The sequence below is a fragment of the Oryx dammah genome, unplaced genomic scaffold, assembly GCF_014754425.2.
Source record: "Oryx dammah isolate SB20612 unplaced genomic scaffold, SCBI_Odam_1.1 HiC_scaffold_16, whole genome shotgun sequence".
Classification (NCBI taxonomy): Eukaryota; Metazoa; Chordata; class Mammalia; order Artiodactyla; family Bovidae; genus Oryx; species Oryx dammah.
Window position 1 is genome coordinate 43,011,035 of NW_024070200.1, and position 20,308 is coordinate 43,031,342.

At 39.1% G+C, this 20,308-nt stretch overlaps 1 protein-coding gene across 8 annotated transcripts in view; it reads right to left on the reverse strand.

The window, feature by feature from the left end:
- Window positions 1–10,301: 10,301 nt before the first annotated feature.
- ZFAND6 (zinc finger AN1-type containing 6) overlaps window positions 10,302–20,308 on the reverse strand; it is a 56,215-nt gene continuing 46,208 nt past the window's right edge. For all 8 annotated transcript variants that reach the window (XR_005723985.1, XR_005723984.1, XR_005723986.1 and 5 more), the window contains 5 exons: window positions 19,624–19,794; window positions 18,307–18,415; window positions 17,305–17,405; window positions 13,520–13,633; window positions 10,302–11,229 (listed from right to left, as the gene is read on the reverse strand). Coding sequence is in view for 5 of the 8 variants with exons in the window: in XM_040257425.1 (XP_040113359.1) it covers window positions 11,081–11,229; window positions 13,520–13,633; window positions 17,305–17,405; window positions 18,307–18,415; window positions 19,624–19,777 (627 nt within the window). In the remaining 3 variants the exon portion in view is untranslated. The remainder of the gene's footprint in view (window positions 11,230–13,519; window positions 13,634–17,304; window positions 17,406–18,306; window positions 18,416–19,623; window positions 19,795–20,308) is intronic.

Below are 20,308 nucleotides of genomic sequence, written 5' to 3' on the forward strand. Positions count from 1 at the left end.
CCTGCTGCGTTCCCCCTTCTTTTGCTCAGCAGGAGCCCAACAGGAGTCTAGTCGGTGTCCCGGTCACAGCAGCCAGACGGTGCTTCCAGGGCTGGAGCTATGTTTCCAGTCGCATCTTTTCTGCCTTCATCAGCTATGCTCATCTGTCAGCTATGGCATTTCCACTTTATCGGTGAAAGGAACAGGCATGCCTGTTTGGAAGGCCTAAACTAATGAAAATTAATATTCTAGAAAATATGTCACCTGTTTATTTCACATTCCAGTGTTTAAATGACATTGATAAGCTGTTTGACCTTGGGCAAGTTACTGAACCCCTTTCTCTTCTCTGAATGAGGCTGATGATAATGGTTCCTATTTCACAGAGTTGACAGAATTGAATGAATCGTGGAGCACCTGTGGAGCTTCTGGCATACAGTAGCTCTACCTGTTTGTGTGTAAAGGTTGAAAAGAGAGACTGAAGGGGAAAAATACAGAAAGAAAAGGAAGAGAAGGAAAGGGAATGAGGGAGGAAAAAAGGGAGGGAGGGAGAGAGGAAGAACAAATTTACATGGTAATACTCTTTCCAGTTCTGGAAAGGATGAAGCTAAAAGGATGAAGATTTGAGAGCCACCTCTGACAGTACCCTCTCCAATCATCAGTTTCCTCATCTGTTAAAGAATTGTTCAGTTGCTCAGTCCTGTCTGACTCTGCAGCACACCACGCTTCCCTATCCTTCACTATCTCCCAGAGTTTGCTCAAACTCCTGTCCATTGAGTTGGTGATGCCATCCAACCATCTCATCCTCTGTCGCTCCCTTCTCCTCCTGCCCTCAGTCTTTCCCAACATTACAGTCATTTCCAATGAATTGATTCTTTGCATCAGATGGTCAAGGTATTAGAGCTTCACCTTCAGCATCAGTCCTTCCAATGCATATTCAGGGTTGATTTCCTTTAGGATTGACTGGATTGATCTCCTTGTTGTCCAAGAGACTCTCAAGAGGTTTCTCCAAAAAGAGATTGGATTTCTGTGATAGTCAAATAATGCCTGGCACAAACTTGGTTATCAATTAACTACTTCTTCCTCCCAAGGGACATCCAACCAGAAAGGTAACCATTTCTTAGTATCTGAGTTTTGCTTTTCTTCTTTAGAAGACAATCAAAAAAGGAGAGAATACAGCTGTTAAGGTAAAGTGGTCAGCACTGATGTTTATAATAGGAATGCAAATTTCTCACAAACTTCACAAAGTATTTTTTAGGTGAGTTAAAATTATTAAAGTATAGGCTGCACAATACATATCAACACACAAACCAGTATTTGAAACACTGGCTTTTGATTAATTTGCTTGGAAATTCTTACAACATTAGAGGCAAAAGTTAATGAATTAATTGATATGCAAGCAGAGCTTTCAAATGAATACATTTGAAAACAAATTTAAGCCAAAATCCTACAAATTATTATTTGAAAAAAATTTATTTATTATTTATTTGGCTGTGCCAGGTGTTAGTTGTGGCACATGGAATCTTTAGTTGTAGCATTCAAACTCTTAATTCCAGCATGTGGGATCTAGTCCTACTACCAGGGATCAAACCTGGGCCCTCTGCTTTGGGAGCGCAGAGTTTTAGCCACTGCGCCACCAGGGAAGTCCCCTAGAAATTATTTTAAAAGAGCATTTTAAAGATTGAAGAATCATCCTAAGGTTTGTAAATATAATCCTTTCCCTTCAAAAACATTTCATAATGAATAATAGAAAGATCAGAAAGTAAATAAAAAGTTGCACCTCCTTTTCCCACAACATCTTGCCCTATATCTCCTGTCATCCACTGTCCAGCTCCCTAAATCAGATTCAATTATCTTCATTATTGAAGCATGCATTTGTCAACAGCCAGTTCCAAATCCCCCAGCAGTTCTTCCCTGTCTTCCTGCCTCTGTCCTCACCTCTAAAACAATGCTGCCATTTCAATAAGATCAGCAGTAATGTGTACTAAGTATCTTGCTGTTAAAATCAAGTACTAAAATTGTGAGTGACAGGTAAAGAGGGAAGCTGGGAGGGGATCAAAGGGAAGGGGAGGGAGGGAAAGGGGAGAGGAGGGAGGGAGGAAAAGAATGTTAGGGAGAGTTCAAGGTTTTGTTTGTCATCACTCTTGTCTGGTCAGCTAGAACTTTTCAGAAACAAAGTTACGTCCAGGGCTCTGAGAACACAACATGAGAAGGTTATCTATGTGGTCGCTTCAGACACACTTTTTTAAAATTGGGGTTTAGTTGCTTTACAGTGTTGCCTTGGCTTCTGCTGCACAAGGAAAGCGAATCAGCTATTGTTCAGTTCCTCAGTCCACGGACTCTCTGCGATGCCCTGGACAGCAGCCTGCCATGCTGTCCTTCACTAATCTCCCGGACTTTGCTCAAATTCATGTTTGAGCTGTATGCATACACATATCCCGTCCTTCTTGAGCCTCCCTCCCACGCCCCCATCCCACCCCTCTAACGTCATCACAGAGCATTGAACTGAGCTCCCTGTGCTATACAGCAGCTTCCCGCTAGCTATCTGTTTTACAAACAGGTCATGAAACTCAATATCAAAAAACCCAAACAAACCAATCCACAAATGCGCAAAAGACCTAAATAGACATTTCTGCAAAGAAGACATATAGATGGCCAAAAGGTACACAAAAAAATGTTCAGGCACACTTAACCATCCAGGATGCTGTCAGATCCTAGGCACAGTTAAAAAAAAGTAGTCAGTAGTCAGGCAAGGGTAACCTCTACAGTTAGATGGGGAATATAGCCAATATTTTATAATAACTAGAAATGGAATATAAGCTTTAAAATTGTATCATTATATCACTTATAACTATTGTATATATTATATAACTATACTTCAATTTTAAAAAATTATTTTCAGAGTTAGGAAGGCTGTCCTGCAGGTTGGGTTGGAAGGAGGAGGGGCTGGGTCGGTGGGAATATGTGAGATAAGATGGCCTAGAATCAGAAGGCCTGGGACGAGGGGACGTTACAAGAGGGGCTGGCTGCTGACCCCCTTCCCTAGGCCCAGCGATGATTGAGGCTGACCAGTGATTACCCTGTAAGAGGCTCATTCTGGCTCAGCCTCTTCTTGGTTCTCATCTCCTGTTCTGAGTACCTCTGCCAAGGCTGGACCTTGGTTTTGGTTAAGTCTGCCCTGGGAAAGAAAGAATGAAGGGCAGTCTCTGGCAATGGTAGGTGGTCGACTCATTTTCTGTTGTGGTCCCTGTGCAGGTTGGAAAAGAATTCTCAGACATAAGGTGGAATGAGAGGAGAACAGGTTATTACAGTAGAGGCCCTGTTGGAACAGCGGGCAGGCTCAAGGGAGAGATGATGCTTTTCATGGGCTAGCAACCAATTTTTATAGCCTCAAGATAAAGAAAATTCCTGCTGGGAGAGGGGCATTAAGTAGGTGATTGGTTAGGATGCTATAGCGTGGGTGTGTGCATGCGTGCCAAGTCACTTCAATTGTGTCTGACTCTTTGAGACCCTATGGACTGTAACCTGCCAGGTTCCTCTGTCCATGCGGATTCTCCAGGCAAGAATACTGGCGTGGGTTGCCATGCCCTCCTCCAGGGGATCTTCCCAATCAGGGATTGAACCCATGTCTCCTGTGGCTCCTGCACTGCAGGCAGATTCTTTACTACTGAGCCACTGGGGAAACCCTATATAGTGGGTATTTTACCTAATTTGGAGTCAGGGAGCTGGTTGGTTTAGGTCAGGGGGGCTCATGGCAACAAGTGCTATGGGGGTCGGTCAGTTCTGAGAGGACCCTGGCACAGGGCTCTGGATCTGGAACCTCTCCACAGGTTTCAGAAAGGGGGAAAAGAAAGAGGAAAGGGTCCCAGCTCTGTTCTGTGGCTTTATTGTCAGAAGCCTTCTGCAATGGAGTAACGGAGCAGAAGGCCTCTTCCCCTCCACTCCCCTGTCCGCAGCCTGCCTTTTCTCTCTTAGCCAAAGAGTCAGTTTAATCAGAGAAGTGAGAAAATGCAGAAGCAAAGAAAAGGAGTCAAATAGGACAAAACAATAATTGTTTAATCAGTAGGCAAAGTCAAGGACCTTTCATTCCTTCTCAAGGGCTACAGATAATATTCTGAGCCATATCGTGTGAGCTCTCTTGTATTGATAGATACTGAAACTGGTACCAGGTGGAAGAAGTTAGCTGCATGATGATCAGACTGTAGCCATGACATAAGCTGCCACACACTTCCAAGAATTGACCGCAAAGAAATGGAAACAAATCGACCCTGGAAATGAAATAACTGTACCTAAAACAATCAAGATGACTCTGGTCAGACCACCCATGACCGATTTGAAGATGACTGCGGAGCTGACTGTGTTATTTCTGCATGGAGCCCCCTCCCTCGGTCTATAAGAGGCCCTGCCCACTGTCAGTGGGGGGCAGCCAGCCTTTGGACAGGAATCTGCCTACCCCACCCCACTCCCTGCTGGCATCCAAAATAAAGCAAACTTTACACCAACCTGGCATCTTCACTGGCTTTTGAGTGAGGAGCAGCCAGACTTTATTTTTGGTTCCCCTTCCAGGTACCACCTAATACCTACCGAATTCTAGTGACTAGCTGCAAGGCAATGAACTATTTGGGCTTCCTAGGATGGCTCAGTGGTAAAGATTCCACCTGCCAATGCAAGAGACACAGGAGACTTGGGTTAGATCCCTGTGTTGGGACGATTTCCTGGAGGAAGGCATGGCAACCCACTCCAGTAGTCTTGCCTGGAGAATCCCATGGACAGAGGAGCTTCGTGCGCTATAGTCCATAGAGTGGCCAAGAGTTAGACACGACTACATGACGAAGCACACACAGTGAACTATTTGCTTGTTCCGTACTGGCCTGGTCTCTCCCCTTAAGAGACAGGAACTGTCTTACTCTTTCTGTAGCTTTGTTAATGCCCAGCAAAAATGTCTGGCACAGAATAGGTCCTCCATAAATACTTAAGTAAATAATACAAAACTGTTGAATGGCAATTAATCAATAACCAATGAGCACCCCCACCTCATCCAGGCATTGGGAATAGTGCACAACTGCTTCCTTATTTACTGAGCGTGTGCTGTGTGAGTGATGGGCCAGGAACTTCCACTGAACACACAAGCTAGTGAAAGCCCAGATTACAAAAGCTTCAGTTGTGTTTGACTCTTTGTGACCCCATGGACTGTAGTCCGCCAGGCTCCTCTGTCCATGAGATTCTCCAGGCAAGAATACTGGAGTGGATTGCCATTTCCCTCTCTGATAAAAGCCATGTACACAGAAAATCAACCTTTTGGGGGAAGGGCATGGGGCTGATGTGTGTGTGAGAAGGGTGTGGGCGTGAGATGGCTGTAGGGAGAGTAAGATTTCATAGTTTTAAAATAGACTTGCCAACCCACTAATTATATATAGTGTCTGAAAGGTACCAAAGCTGTTCTCTATTTGGAAAAAAAGTTGAAGTAAATAACTTGCAAGTACACTCTATTTTCTTTCTCTTCTTCTGGGAGGGAGTGTGTTGAGCATGTACAATCATAAAACAGAATTTTAAGGAAAAAAATGCTGCCTGTAATCCTGCCATCCTGCAGTTTTCATGCTATTTGCTCATTCTATTTGTATGTGCATGATTTTTTCCATCTTTACAGAAAGGCCAATTTTCAGTCTTTCCTTAGACTTTTCTCCTGAACATTTTTCCTTGTGGCCAAATCAGCTTCGTTATTATTTTCATCGGCTGAAGAAATTGTAGTGCTTGAGACTGTTGTAGTACTGGAGCTATGGAGATCTGCACGCAGAAAATGTTTTCCTTTTCCTATTCTGCTGCTGGAGTGTAAATTCCTGGGTGGCAGGGTCTGGATGCTTTCAGGACTGGAGGCGAGTCTGGCACCTCCATCATGACGGGCTGGTTTGAGCCTCTGTAGCACTAAGCTCAGTGCCTCCCTCGGATGCGAAAATGCGGCACAGGAGACTCCAGCAGCTGCCCCTGTCTCTGAGAACTGGAGAGCTTTCTGAATACAGACAGAAAAAGTCTTGCCAGAGGCTGGCCCCTGCCATTCAGATTCGTAGGATGTGGAGCTGCCTGCACTGGGAGCAGGGGAGTAGCCTTTTTGGGCAACACTCAGGAGTCCATCCATTCCCCTTCTCCCCACCCTACAAATTTCACTTGCACATGAATTACAATTTCCAAGGTCCTCTAAATGTTGAACTCCTTGCAGAGAACCGAATGTCACTCGCGTTTGCACAATATATATCCTTCTGATGTTAAAGTGTATGGTATACATGCCAAATACATGGTGTGCCCCTGAAAACACGTGCTGCTCTGCTCGGTTGTGTCCGACTCTTTGGGATCCCATGGACTGTAGCCCACCAGGATCCTGTCCACGGAAGTTTCCACGCAAGAATACTGGAGTGGGTTGCCATTTCCTTCTCCAGATCTCTTGCATCTCCTGCATTGGCAGGTGGATTCTTTACCACTAGCGCCACCTGGGAAGCCCAACAAACACATAGTGTGCCCTCTAAAGTATGTACTATAAGCATTTCTGAGCTTGAGCCTTAAGAAGACATCTGCTTCATTGAAGTGCTTTGTCTTTTATCATAGTTCCCTCTTTTTCTCAACTATTCTGAACAGAGCTAAATGAACCAGCTCAACAAGGGGTGGGTTTTCTGCAAATTTTCTTTTCCTGCCCCTCCCCCCCGTTTTTTGTCTTTAGCCTGCTTTTAATTGTTGCAGGTACTGTTCATCCATGTTTTAATGGAATACTACCTCGAAGCTATTTTTCATTGTTTTTTAAACATATGCCAGCTGAGTTGGCCTTTTTTCAACTGGACCATTTTTAAAGTCTTTATTGCGTTTGTTACAATATTACTTCTGATTTGTTTTGGTTTTTAGGCCTGGAGGCACCGTGGGATTAGCTCCCTGACCAGGAATCAAACCTGCACTCTCTGCGTTGAAAGGTGGTCTAAACCCCTGACCGCCAGGGAAGTCCCAGGGTTTTTGCTTTTTGTGTTGTAGGTTTCTACAAGTTTGGACAGATGCATAGTTAGGTATCCACCATTAGTGTCATGGAAGCTGTTTCCCTGCCTTAAAACCCCGTGCTTCACCTTTTCATCCCTTTTTCTACCTGAACGCAGAGCACCTCGACTATAGTTTTGCCTTTTCCAGAATGTCATATATTAGCGAGTCTTTTTAGACTGCTTCACTGAGCAATATGTAAGGTTCTTTCACATCTTCTTGTGCCTTGATGGCTCATTTTTTTTCCTTATTGCTAAATACCATTTCATTATACAGATGTACCACCGTTTATCGGTACATATGAAGGACATCTTGGCTAATTTTTGGCAATTATGGATAAATAAAGCTGCTAAAAACATTTGGGTGCAGGTTTTGGTGTGGACATGGTCTTTAATTCATTTGGACAAATACCTAGGAATACAACTAACTGCTTGTCCTTAAGACTATGGTTAAATTTAAGAGACTGCCCAACTTCTTCCTTCTGTCCCATGTTGCGTTCCCATCATCAATGAACTCAAATTCCTGTTGCTCCACATTCTCGCATTTGGTGTTGTCTTTTGGATTTTAGCCATTCTTATAGGTATTAGTGTCATCTCATTTTAATTTGCTATTCTCTGACATATTGACCACCTTTTAGTTTTATCTGCCATCTGTGTATCTTCTTTGATGTCTAGATATTCTGACCATTTTTTAACTGGGTTTGTTTTCTTACAGTTATTTATTTAGGGTAAGCCTTTTGTCACTGTGTTTTGCTAATATTTTCTCCCAGTCTGTGGCTTGTCTTTCTGTTCTCTTGGCAATGCCTTTTGCAGAGAAATTTTTAACTTTGAAGTTCAACTTACCCATTTTTTTATTTCCATGAATCATGGTTTTGGTGTTTCATTTAAAAAAACATCAAACATTAGAAACAGTCTACATTAGAAACGGTGGGCATACTAGTAAGCTGAGTTACTTAGAACTAAAGTCTCAATTAAGCAATCTGTATAATAATCTTTAAAAATGATGACCTCTTTTGATTTAAGTATCTGGGGCTTTTTCCTAAATAAAAGTTTTAAGGAGTAAATCGTGTATGTGGGAAAAACATATCAAAACAAAAAAAACATCACCCAGACTCCCAACTTTAACAAGTGGTCACTTAAAAATCTTTGTAATTAAGACTGTGGACTTCGGGTACTTCTATTTTGTTGTCTCTAGGGCCCACTAGTTTTGATCACTATTTATACTCCATTGTAAGAATATGCTACATTTTATCCGTTCTTCAAAGGGGAATTGAGCGGTTTCTGGATTTTTGCTTTCTGTAAACAAGGCTTTGAAAATTGCTGTACATGTGTACTGTTCTCTATATGCAAGTTTTTCTGGGGCATACACTTAGAGAAGGAAAATTTGTGGATTACAGATGTTTAAAAGTCCAATTTTAAAAGGTACTACTAGTTTCCAAACTGTCCTAAGGACTGAATCACTTTTGGTTAATGTCAGCAACCCTTCAAACACTAGATACTGCCAAACTCTTTTAAATCTTTGCTAACTGAATGGGTATAAAATAGTATCTTATTGTGGTCTTGCATTTTAACTTTTCCTGGTTTGTAACTTGGCTTTTCACTTGGTTTAAAATGCCTCATTTTAATAGACAAATTCATCAGTAACTCTTGCAGTCAATGCTTTGTGTCTTAAACAGTCCTTCTATATCCAAGGTTGAAGCAGTAATCATCTTTTTTTGAGAATTAGAAAAGTTTGTGTTTTGCATTTAATTCATGAATGTTTTCCCTGTGGCATGATAGGGAGCAATTTTCACCTCTTTTCTATGCTGACTAGTTGAGCTAGCTGTCATGATCACAGTCTCCTTCCCCCAATGTGGTGTGCTGTATCTCTTATACCCAGTTCATTTCATGCATGGCTTTTTTGGGGGTATTTTGGTCTAATCTATTAGGATTCTGTACGACCTTTAGTGAATACCATGCTATTTTAATGAACGTGGCCTTCATGACGAGTCTTACATAGAGTGGAAAAAATGCCCATCTCCCTGATTTTTCTTTATTGAAATGTCCTAGCCTTGGGCTCATCTTTACCTTTTAATTTAGAACCACCTTAACAAGTTTCAGGAGGAAACTTGGTGGGACTCTGATAGGGACTGCTTTGAATCTATAGGTCTGTTTGGGTACAAAATACATCTTCTTGACATTGTCTGCCTAGCTGCAAACTTCTCTCTCTCCCTACTTTTTCAGGTCTTAGTTCTTATCTCTTAATAATGTTTGAAAATTTTTTCTTAAAAGAGGTCTTCGACATACATTGTTAATTTCCTAGGTACTTGGTGTTAATACTATTGTAAAATGTGTCCTCCAGTTTTCTGATTGTTACTGATACAAAGAAATGCAACTGGCTTCAGAAAATTAATGTTACACCTACCTCTGTAATGAAACCCTGGTATTTCTGGTATTTTCTCTTTAGATTTGAGTTTTCTACAAAAAAAGAACGTGTAATGTACAAATAATTGTTTCCTACTTTTTATTTCTTATAACATTTTTTATTCTATTGACTAGGATCTCCAACACAATTTTGAATATAAGCAGTGATAGTGGAAAACTAGTCCTTTGTTTCTGAATTTAAAGGGGTATGAAATTTCCTCTTTGTGGCAGATGCTTGTTTTCTGTTTTACAGATATACACAGAAGCTATCACCTTAAGGAAATTCCTTTCCAGTCCTAATTTATCAAGTTTTTATTATGACGGTGGTGTTAAATCCTATTATATTCTTTAATTGGATCTACTAAGATAGTCATAATGGTTTTCTCTTATTTAATATTTACAGATTCCAATGCTAAGTCATCATTACATATTGAGGGAGAATACACACACTAAGATGGAATACACAAGTATTAAGTAAACAAATATAAACTTAGAAATCTGTATTGTAAAATACTATTTAATCTGTTTTACACACTATTTCAAGTTTTTAAAAGGGTGGCTGCCAGTTAAGTTTAAAAACCACAGAACAAATGGCTTTTTGGAGATCTTTCTACTCCACAGTTTTCCAGCTCTCCATGTTTGAGTTATGCTCTTTCAGTTTCTCTAATCCTACTAGAAAAAGAAGCTTCTACTAGACAGTAATTCATTGTGACAGAGTTCAGAACAGAGAAACAAACAAGAGCTAGAAAATATGACACATTCAACTCACGGGAATGTAAGATCACAATTTATCATCGTTAAGTATCAGTCACAGACAGATGTGAGAGCTCATCTCACAAAATCAGTAAAGCAGAAAACTAAAGGACCAGAAGTCAAAATGAACTACCAGCAAGAGTAACGGAGAAAAAGGAATACAAGGGAACGTTATGGTTTTCCTTTTTATTTAATCAAAGACTGGTGGATAAACATAAATACAGCACAATTACTTCAGATCATTCTTCATATTGTATACACACAGACCGATGAACATCATCTGAAAGAAACCTGCAGTCAGCAATGAAATGCGTACAGCTTTTCCTTCCTTCGCTCAAAAAAACTTAAAAAACACACAAACTTAGAGTCTCATCAGCACACACTCTCCTGTGACAAATGATTCAGACATAAATAGTGGGTGCAAAGAAACTATATGCTAACGTATGTATAACCTTTGTTAAGGAAAAACAGAAGCAGCCATAATGATTAAGATACATTCAGTTACTGATAACTAGCTGTGCCCTAAAGGACATTATCAAAACAGAAATCGTGCTGCAGAGAAAAGCTATATATACATACACAATGAGAAAATAAACTGCAAGATTAAAGCATGCATGTTTAATACTGGGAAAAATCACAGCCCTCCAAAATTTCTCCACATTTGTTATAAAAGCCCTCTGCACGCAACTAAAATTTAAATGATCTTAAAAGGATAATACTTGTAAAGTTTACTTTTTTTAGCCACAGAAACTGCAATGGAAATAAATGTTCAGAGTCATTTTCAAAACAAAAACAAAAATCTATTCTTCTGATGACATGTATGATTAAAGGTCTATGCAAGATACATTGCTCTACATTCCCAATGACTAGGAAAAAAAAAACCTCAAGTCAGTTTTTAGTTTGCAGATGGTCAAAGGATTTTGTATTCCATCAGGAGTTCAAATCTTCTGGATCTTTTCACCAACAACTACTGGATTTTCTTTTCTGATTTTCTCAGCAGCATCAGCTTTGTAATTGTAAGAGCAATTGTGTACATCTGAGTAACGGTGTACACCACAGTAAACATTTCCACACCGGCATTCAAACCCTGAAAATGGATTAATACATGTACATGAGTTGAGTGCGAGGTCTAAGTATTAAACTCTCTACATAATTAATGTTAAAAAGATCATGTCTGTAGGGCAGAAATCTAAAGAATCATTCCAAACTAGCAGTTGTACAAACTAGTATACTCTCAAATTCACCAGCTGATGGCTCCAGTTCTTATTACCACCTACAAACACAGGTCTGTGCCAGCCCAAGTCACAGCCACTTCTCTGAGCTCAAGTTTCTTCACCTGAAACACAACCGCTTCCTATCAAAAACAGGACTGATAAACTGAAAATGTAAGACATTTCTCAAATACTACATGTGAAAAAATAAGCATACTGTCAGAAGACAACCTTAAGATTTAGTTAAGAAAGATGAAACTTTGGACAGAACTGTTAACAAATAAAACAGTACACTAGCTTTCCTTGGCCAATCTCTAATGGAGATATGAACTGTAATCTGGCTCAGTGACTAAGAGCATGAGATCCAGTTGCGGTTGCCTAAGCATGAATCTATTTACTAACACAGGCAAATTACCAAGCCTCCCTGAGCCCCAGTTTCTGCACCTCTAATTCTGGAAATCAGTTATAGTAAGAATTAAACGAGAAGTATTACCTGCCTAACATACAGTGAAGATGCAATAAGTGCTATTTGTTTTAGGGAAATGCCCCAAGAATTGAAGCCAAAAGAGAGAAAAATAAGCAGGGTGAATAGTCTTTACATAAAACTAGTCCTGCACCTCTAAAAAGATTTCTACTGTATGATAGAATTGTCACAACACAGGAATCAATATTTTAAATGTTGACATTTGATGCAAACTTCCTTTACCACATTTTTTTAAAAATTTCCAAAAGATATTCTGTAACTTCACAACATTTTATTTTTAAATTTTTATTATTATTATTTTGGCTGCACTACACATCTTGTGGGATCTTAGTTCCCCGGCCAGGAATTGACCCCAGGAGTGAAAGTGTGCAGTCCTAACTCCTGGACCACCAGGAAGTCTGTGACTTCGTAATAATGAATGAAAAATGAAGCCAAAAGTAACACCAGATTAACAAGACTGGACAAGATAGAAATTACTAAATCGCAGTCTTCTATTCATGAAGTCTAAGTTTCTGAGATTTAGAAAGACAGTATTTGATACTATACATATTATATAATATATATATACACACACACTTTAAAATGCCTTATTTGTTCATGTTTGTATTCTTTAAATAAATACACTTGCCAAGGCATGAGCCAGTCTTAAAACATCTTTGATATCAGACTATAAATCTCCTTTCCTCTCTTATCTACTCCTTAGCCACATAACCTTCCTAAAACATAATTTTGCTCAAAATCCTATCTATTCTTAAGTCAGTTTCTTAGGCAGAGTATTCAGCAGAATGTCCTTCACACAGTAACCAATAAATGGAAACTATTTACAGCTGCCACTCTTCTTCATCAGTTAACCACAGTACACATCATCAGCCTCATCTGATGGTCTCAAACACCCTTCTGCACATATTTTGTGCTAAATTCCCTATTTACGGTCCCTCAACATGCCCTATTCTTTCCTTTCTCTGAGATTTCATTCAAGCTCTTTTTTTCTGCCTGAAATGCTCCTATGTCCATCAGTTATAAGTCCTACTCACTTTTCAGGACCCAGCTGAAACATCCTACTTTCCGGATTCTTTGATGGGCCTCTGCTCCTCTCCTATGAATTATCAATAATTACACACATCTCTGAACTCCCAAAGCAATCTATTTGCATTTAAATGTACTTGCTTTGCCAGATAGCCAAGTAGTATTTCGAACATTTTCCCTTCTCTTAATACCATCTAATAACTCTGTTACAGCAGTCAGCATGTACTGATTACTTATTGGGTGGCAGGACAGGTCTATCACCTTACATGTATGAACTCTGTGAGCCCGCACCACCAACCAATGATTGGCCGTTTTACACACGGCTCACCAAGTACTTAAACACCCTCTCTCACACAACAATCTCTGGCTCTCTAAAGGCAGGAGACACACCCCTGCCCTTTCACAGAGCCTGGCATACTGACTTTACTTGTCTAACATTCTCAAATGCAGTTAAAATGAATTTTAAAAGAAAAGCTACTCATTTCAGTATTAGGTATGTAATTAAAGCTACTTTTACTTAAGAAAATTCAGGAGGTGAAGCATATCCATTATTAACTCACATGGAAACAGAAATAATCTTAACTGAAGCCATTAATAATAAGTCAAACATTATCTTAAATAAAATCTTAATTTAAACCTGTGACTCAGGCCCTTACCAGTAAGTCCCACTTTCTTTCTGCACATGAAACAGCGATTCTTTTTCTGTTTTGGTTTTTCAAGAGACTTGCTTTGCTCTTCAGATGCCTGCTGTGCCGTTTCTGATACTGAAGCTGACAAAAATATGAAGGTAGTGAAACTCAATTGTGCAATGAGATTCTGAGGTGAGGTGGTTGCTACCCCCACTTGCTCCCACTGATCTGTTTATTCAGAGGATAATTGAGTGTTTATTTATTAGCATGGAAAGACGCCCACAGTTAAGTTACAAAGTAGTTTATATAACATGACCCCCTTTTTGTTAAATGCATATATGTATGCCAAGTATGTATGTATACACACATGCAGAAAAGCTAAACTATACGTTGAGATGTTAACATAGCTCTAGAAAGTGCTGTATTTTCAAAGTTTTCTGGTAATTATGTATTTGACCCATAAAAGACATACAACAGACAAACACTACTTGGGTATTCCAAGGGAGAAAGAAAGAAAATGTGTAAGAAAACGGTCACATGCAAACTTCTAAATATTGCTGAGTCAGAACTATGTAGATTTCAAAGAGTACAAGGGAAAGAAATCCTAAAACCAAGATTCAGTGGAATACTAAGTATGTTCAAAATTCTCAGAATATTTCATATAAAACCTTTAAAATATGGGGAATAAGATATATTGATTAAAAAATTACAATTAAGATAGTAAATTAAGTAGTGAACCCAAGGCCATCTCCACCAAAATTCAGGTCAAATTATTGCCCCTACACCCTTACCTTATGGGTTTAATAAACTGGAAACCTGTCATTCCTAACTGATACACATTCCTCACTGTATAAGTGAGATACTGCTATTTATTAAATCACAAGGCATAATTAAAAGAGAAAGATGTTTTAATATAGTAAATTCTCAATTAAACATGAAAAAAATTCTTCAGAGCCATGAGGACCAAATGGAAGCAGTACCACCCACCTGGTGGCAACATATCCTGATTATAAGCAAAACATCTACAGAAGCAAAATACCTAAAAAAGCTGTTTCAAGGACACCACTCTGAAAACTCCAATAAACGATGTTAGGGAATTCTGGTTTAGGCACACAGCAGCTACTCGAGTGCCTTCTTCCATCTGGGATGATTTTCCTATCCAATAAATTCTGCTTGAGGGATATAAGTGGAACGATAAGGCAAGAGAGAGAACAGATACCTGGGCAAGTCACCAAACCAGCTGACCCTACCCTGGGAACTGAGGGAGGCTGGAGCTGGCAATAGGAACACACACACAGCCAGCCTACTCCAGGAAGCACCACAGCTGTCTAGTGGAAAGAATAATGGCCTGGAGTCAGGTGCCCAGGTTCCAGTTCCAGCTCAAATGACTACAGTACTTGAGTCAAAGACATCTTTTCGTCCATCTATTAAGTAGATGGAAAAAAACATTCTCTGCATTTATTCCTATCAAATAAAAAATATTCTCTGCATTTATTCCTATCAAATAGGGAAATCACAGGTATATTGTGCGTCATGAGTGTGTGTATCTGTATACACAATTGTATGAGGGTTTATAATAGGACATTTTCAACAGTATAAGCAAGACTGAAAAAAAAAAAAAAAACTAGCCTAAGAGCTTTTACACATGGAAAACTAACCCTCTCAAACTCATATGAAACTTATACCTGATTGTTCAATGATTCTGCTATGCTGAAATTATGCATGCTAAGTTCTTGAAAGGTACTTAAGTTAATACTGGTTTAACTTAAGTCACTGAAATTACACGTGAAAAAAAAAAGGAGTCTATACAATTTAAAACCCCAATAGTGGTACAGAACGCACTTGCCAATGCAGGAGACATAAGAGACATGGGTTCAAGTCCTTGTCAGGAAGATCTCCTGGAGGAGAGCATGGTAACCCAGTCCAGTATTCTTTCCTGGAGAATCCTACAGACAGAGGAGCCTGGCAGGCTACAGTCCATGGGGTTGCAAAGAGTTTGGACACAACTGAAGCAACTCGGCATGCACAATTTCTCCTAACATAGCATCAAGACCATCTTTTGCATTAATGTACTCAGCACTAGGTGAAGAAAACTGTTATTATTATCCATATACCATAAATGGGTCTTAGTATTATAATAGTTTACCAACTTAAAATCTTTTTTTGTCAAACTTGTAAAACAACTGCTGTTTTATTCTTAAGCAGCATATAATTTCCCACTATCAACATTCTAAAATTTGTTCAACTTTAAGATGTAAATAACATCTTCATAGTTAGCAGCCTGTTTTCATTCTTCCATCCTTAGCTGTCTCTGCAGACTGCCAAGCAACCCCTGTTTCTCAATTTTCTGCATCTGGGTCCTGAAAGTAACCAGGATCCAGATAATGTATCCTCTCCCCGGTGCAGACTTGGTACCCTACCTGCTCTTCTCCATTCTGCCTCTCATCTTCCAAGCTGGGCCAAGGACTTCCACACCTCAGACAGAAGATTGCTCATACATTTAAATACCCATTTACCCATCTACTACCTCCAACTGAGTCTTTAAGTTTTGAAATGTGACCACTTCCAATCTGCTCTATCTAAAATCTGTCTCACAATCACTTCTTTCAACCTCCCTGTTGAGCACAAACACATCACTGCTGTTTCAACTGTCATCCAACTGAAAGCTTTAACATCACTCTTGTCTTATTTCCCATGTCTAATGGATAACTAAACTTGGGGAATTTTTCTATTTCTGCTTTAAAAAATATCCTTTGTCTCTGCCCATCCTTAAACTTTTCTATTTAACTAAAAATAAAAATTATTAACTTATAATAATCATGAATATTTACAATATTCATAATTGCATGGAATATTTATCCTGATCAGACAGTTATATTCTCTTCCTACAGCAAAATGTGTAAGGAGGCAAATTATGCCAATCGTTTGTTGGGCATGAAATCAGAGGAAGGGGAATTAGCTAGCTTAACTAAACTTAAACTTCAGCAAACTTCAGCTAAGATCGCCAGGTATATCTGTTGTCACCCTGTGAACACCATGTACAGTGGAAGGCTTCAAAGGGTACAGCATCATGTCTGTTTAAATCATGGCACAGGTCAAATGACACAAGCTCATCTTCAGGCTTCTTTCCAGAGTATCCTCCTGAATTAATACATCGTTTCCACACACTGTAGAATATAATTAACCAAGCACAGATTTTTCACAGCATCCTAAATGCGTCCTCTAATAGCTCTGCCCACGAAGAAAGCCTTCATACACATATTCCAGTCTTCCTAGATCCACTTCACTTTGGTTCACATAATGGGGATACGAAGAGCATGGGCAAGAACTTGAGATGCCATGCTATAAATAAGAGTAACTGAGCGTGACTGTTGCGCTGAGGGTGTGGGGGTGGGGTCACTGCCAGTCAAAGTAAATAGATAATCCAAGTCCAAAGCAAGAGATTCCTCTTAAACCAGCAGCCCCGGTTCATGCGAAAGGAAAGAATATTTAGGTTAAAACAGACAAAACAGTAAAAGAGAACAGTATAACACAACCACTCATTCATTTAATTATATTTCTCAAACAAAACAGATTTTAAATTTCTATGTTGATGCTGATGACCTAATTACATATAAGTGGGAAAGGGTTCCCTACATTTCAGTCAATTAAATACTTAAGAATGTAAAACACCCTGCTCATAAAGAAAACAAATGTAAAAAATATGTATTAGGCAGGTAATTTAAAAAACACATGCATCTAGGAGAGTGCCTGGCTAAGAATACTCAAAACATTAAATAAATGACCAAACACGTGCTAGATCATGTGCAAACCTTGGAGGTCTTCTGTTTCAGGTATTGCTTTGTCCACAGATGTACTGTCCACTTGGGAAGACGCTACAGATTCTGATAAAAGTGACTGATTTGACACAGGGCTAGAAAAGCAAAAATATTTAGATTTTAAAAGATAATCTCTTCATGACTAGAAACTAAGCGATTAATAAATAAGAGTTCAACATATCTAAGCAGATCATTAAGACAGGAATTATCCAGAAATGCTTTAAAAAAAATAACTTCCACATAACTACAGAATTTTGAAACTTGAGACCAATTTGGACCAGAAATTTTTTGATTGAAATAAAGCAATAGTACATGTCCACTGTGCATGAATTCACTAAATGAACACTAGCAGGATAAAGACATGCTTCAGGAACCCTAACACAAAGTTGTGTGTGATGCACTGATGGACACAGGAGAACTGGAAAAAACTTCAGAGCAGAAATTTAGTATATATTTCCTAACAGCAGGGTAAAAATGAAACAAATATTTCTGTGTTTCCAGCTTCTAAAAGACTTCAGTTAAAAAGAAAATACACTACAATACAAATAGGTGTCAGGATGACATCATGATATTAAACGGAGAACAGGATCACAAGATATTAAACAGAGAACCTGTGACAAGACCATTTTTTAATACAAAGCACTAGTATTTGCTTCAAAGGCCTATGACTAGAAGAACTTAACATGCTTCAAAAGGACTTCAGGGGTTGGTCAGGATACATTATGAAGAAAAATAAAGAAAAAAAGCTGTCTGAAAAACAAAATCTCTTCATTAAATTTTAAGACAACTCTCTACTCTCACTGTAATGTAATACCAGTAAGAAGATTTTTTTGACTAGTCAGTGATAATAATGAGACAGATACAATTTTCTGCTAGTTAATCCTAAAGTGACTTTAAATAGTTTTCCTTAAATAACAGAACTGACCAGATACGGAAAAAATGCCTTACTTTTCGATAGCTCTCTGGCTATCGAAAAGTTCAGAGGCGGCCTCTTACCTTGGCTGCATAGATGAAGCTGTTGAGTCGAGTGCTGACTGAGCCTCTGGGACACTACCATCTGTGCACTGGACTGGTAAGGACTCAGACAGACTTGTGACAGAAGGCGCTGCAACAGGACCACATCACACGTTAGTGACTCTGTGCCCTGGGTGGGCCGGCATCTTATCTAAAAAAACCAAGACCAGTTTCCCACGAAATACAGTACACGGGTTTTGTTTTACTATGTAATATGCCGGTTCATTACTTTAGCTAAAAGTTTTCAATAATTTTCCTATGAAAAGGATGCTAATTTTACCACATACAAAATATACATAGTCAAGACCTAAACTACTATTTTTTAGGATTATCGCACAAACTCTTTAATTCATAAGTGTCTTCCAAATAACAGTGCACAATGAGATCTTTAAAATAAAAAAGAATTCAGCAGTAAGGCAAATATAAGTTCAGAATTAAAATCTGCACTCAGGTTATATTATTTTACCTGTTCTTCATAAGGCAAAAATGTAGATAATGATGTTACAAAACAATATGGTAACTTATATTCACTTGATTTTAGCCTCAAGAAAATTTAAAGAAGTCCGACTTGAACAGGAAGCAAATGATGAAATAGACTCCACAAGCAATTTTAAATGAACTAAGTAACAGCCTGCACTTTCACTAACCACAGAAACCTACACATTCAGGCATTAACCTACATGAGAACTATCCTAGATAAGTAAAGCTCATGTTCAAAATCCCTTTTTACACAATCACTGAAGCAAAAGCCACATCAATTCCAGGAGAATCCTCTGACATAAAAACGCATAAATAACTCAAGTGAACTGGGGATGAACAAACACCTTTTTCTCTGAGTCAAACTGCCCCACCTCTCCTTCCTATGCAGAACGGAAGAAGGGTTTCTCTGAAGTCATCTGTGGCTATCTATCTGGAACTCTCTCCTCCAACTACCTTGGCCTCAGAAGTCATCCTAGAGAAAAGAACCAAGGTCCTCATACAGCCCCCACTCCTTCAGAGCTTATTTTCCAAGACAGCTCTACATACTTGGAGTGTGCATCTATTTTATTAATTAGTAAGATAAGAGTTCTCGAGCGCAGCATGTTAAGACTGAGATGGATCTGCAGCAGTTCTTTTCAATGAGTGGAGACACGCCTCTTTCTCTTGCCCTACCACTGATCATTACAATAGGTAACGAGACATTTTCATGATGTAAATGTAGTCACGCAAGTACAGTGTGAAAGCAGGAAGAGGTGCTGGGTAGCCTGCGCTATTCAGGTGTATCTCAGTTATGAACAGTGCTGTGTTTTATTTACTTACCAGGTGGGCTTATTCTACCATTACTACTATTCTGTCTTTGAAGATGTTCTTTATAGCACACTGAACACATGCCATTCGTACGAGGGTTTCCATAAAATCCGCAGCCAGTGGAACAAAGCATAGGCACTTGGCTGTGATTAGTTTCTTGAGCCATGTTCCTCTGTTGCACACCTGAAATTTACACAGAATGAGCAAAGAACTCTGATACATACTACAATCATATATTATCCAAATCTGCTTTATGTAATAAAGGAAAATGCACATATACTCCTCCCCAAACCACTCTACAGCTGTCTGGCGTAGAGAGGGAAAAAAATATATCGAAAGGATACAAAAACTGAACTTTTATCTCCAACCCTCACTGTACAAAAGGCGGATTGTACTGGCTCAAACAATGTTATGAACTAGACAAAAGTATCTGATCTAAAGACTCTACACCATCAGGATGTTAAGAAAAATCCTTTAAGTCTAGTTCAGCTTGGACACCTAGGAATGAGAAATACAGTTTGTTCTTTGTTGTATTAGTAAGGCCTAATCACTTAACCTTTGCTTAAAAAAGTTCATGTTTTAACTTGTATAATGTTTTCTGTTTAAAAAGCATTTAACATATTATCAATGCTGGTGAAGATGTGGAGAAATATAACACTGGTAAAATGAGAAAGTGAGTCAGCCACTTTGGAAAGCT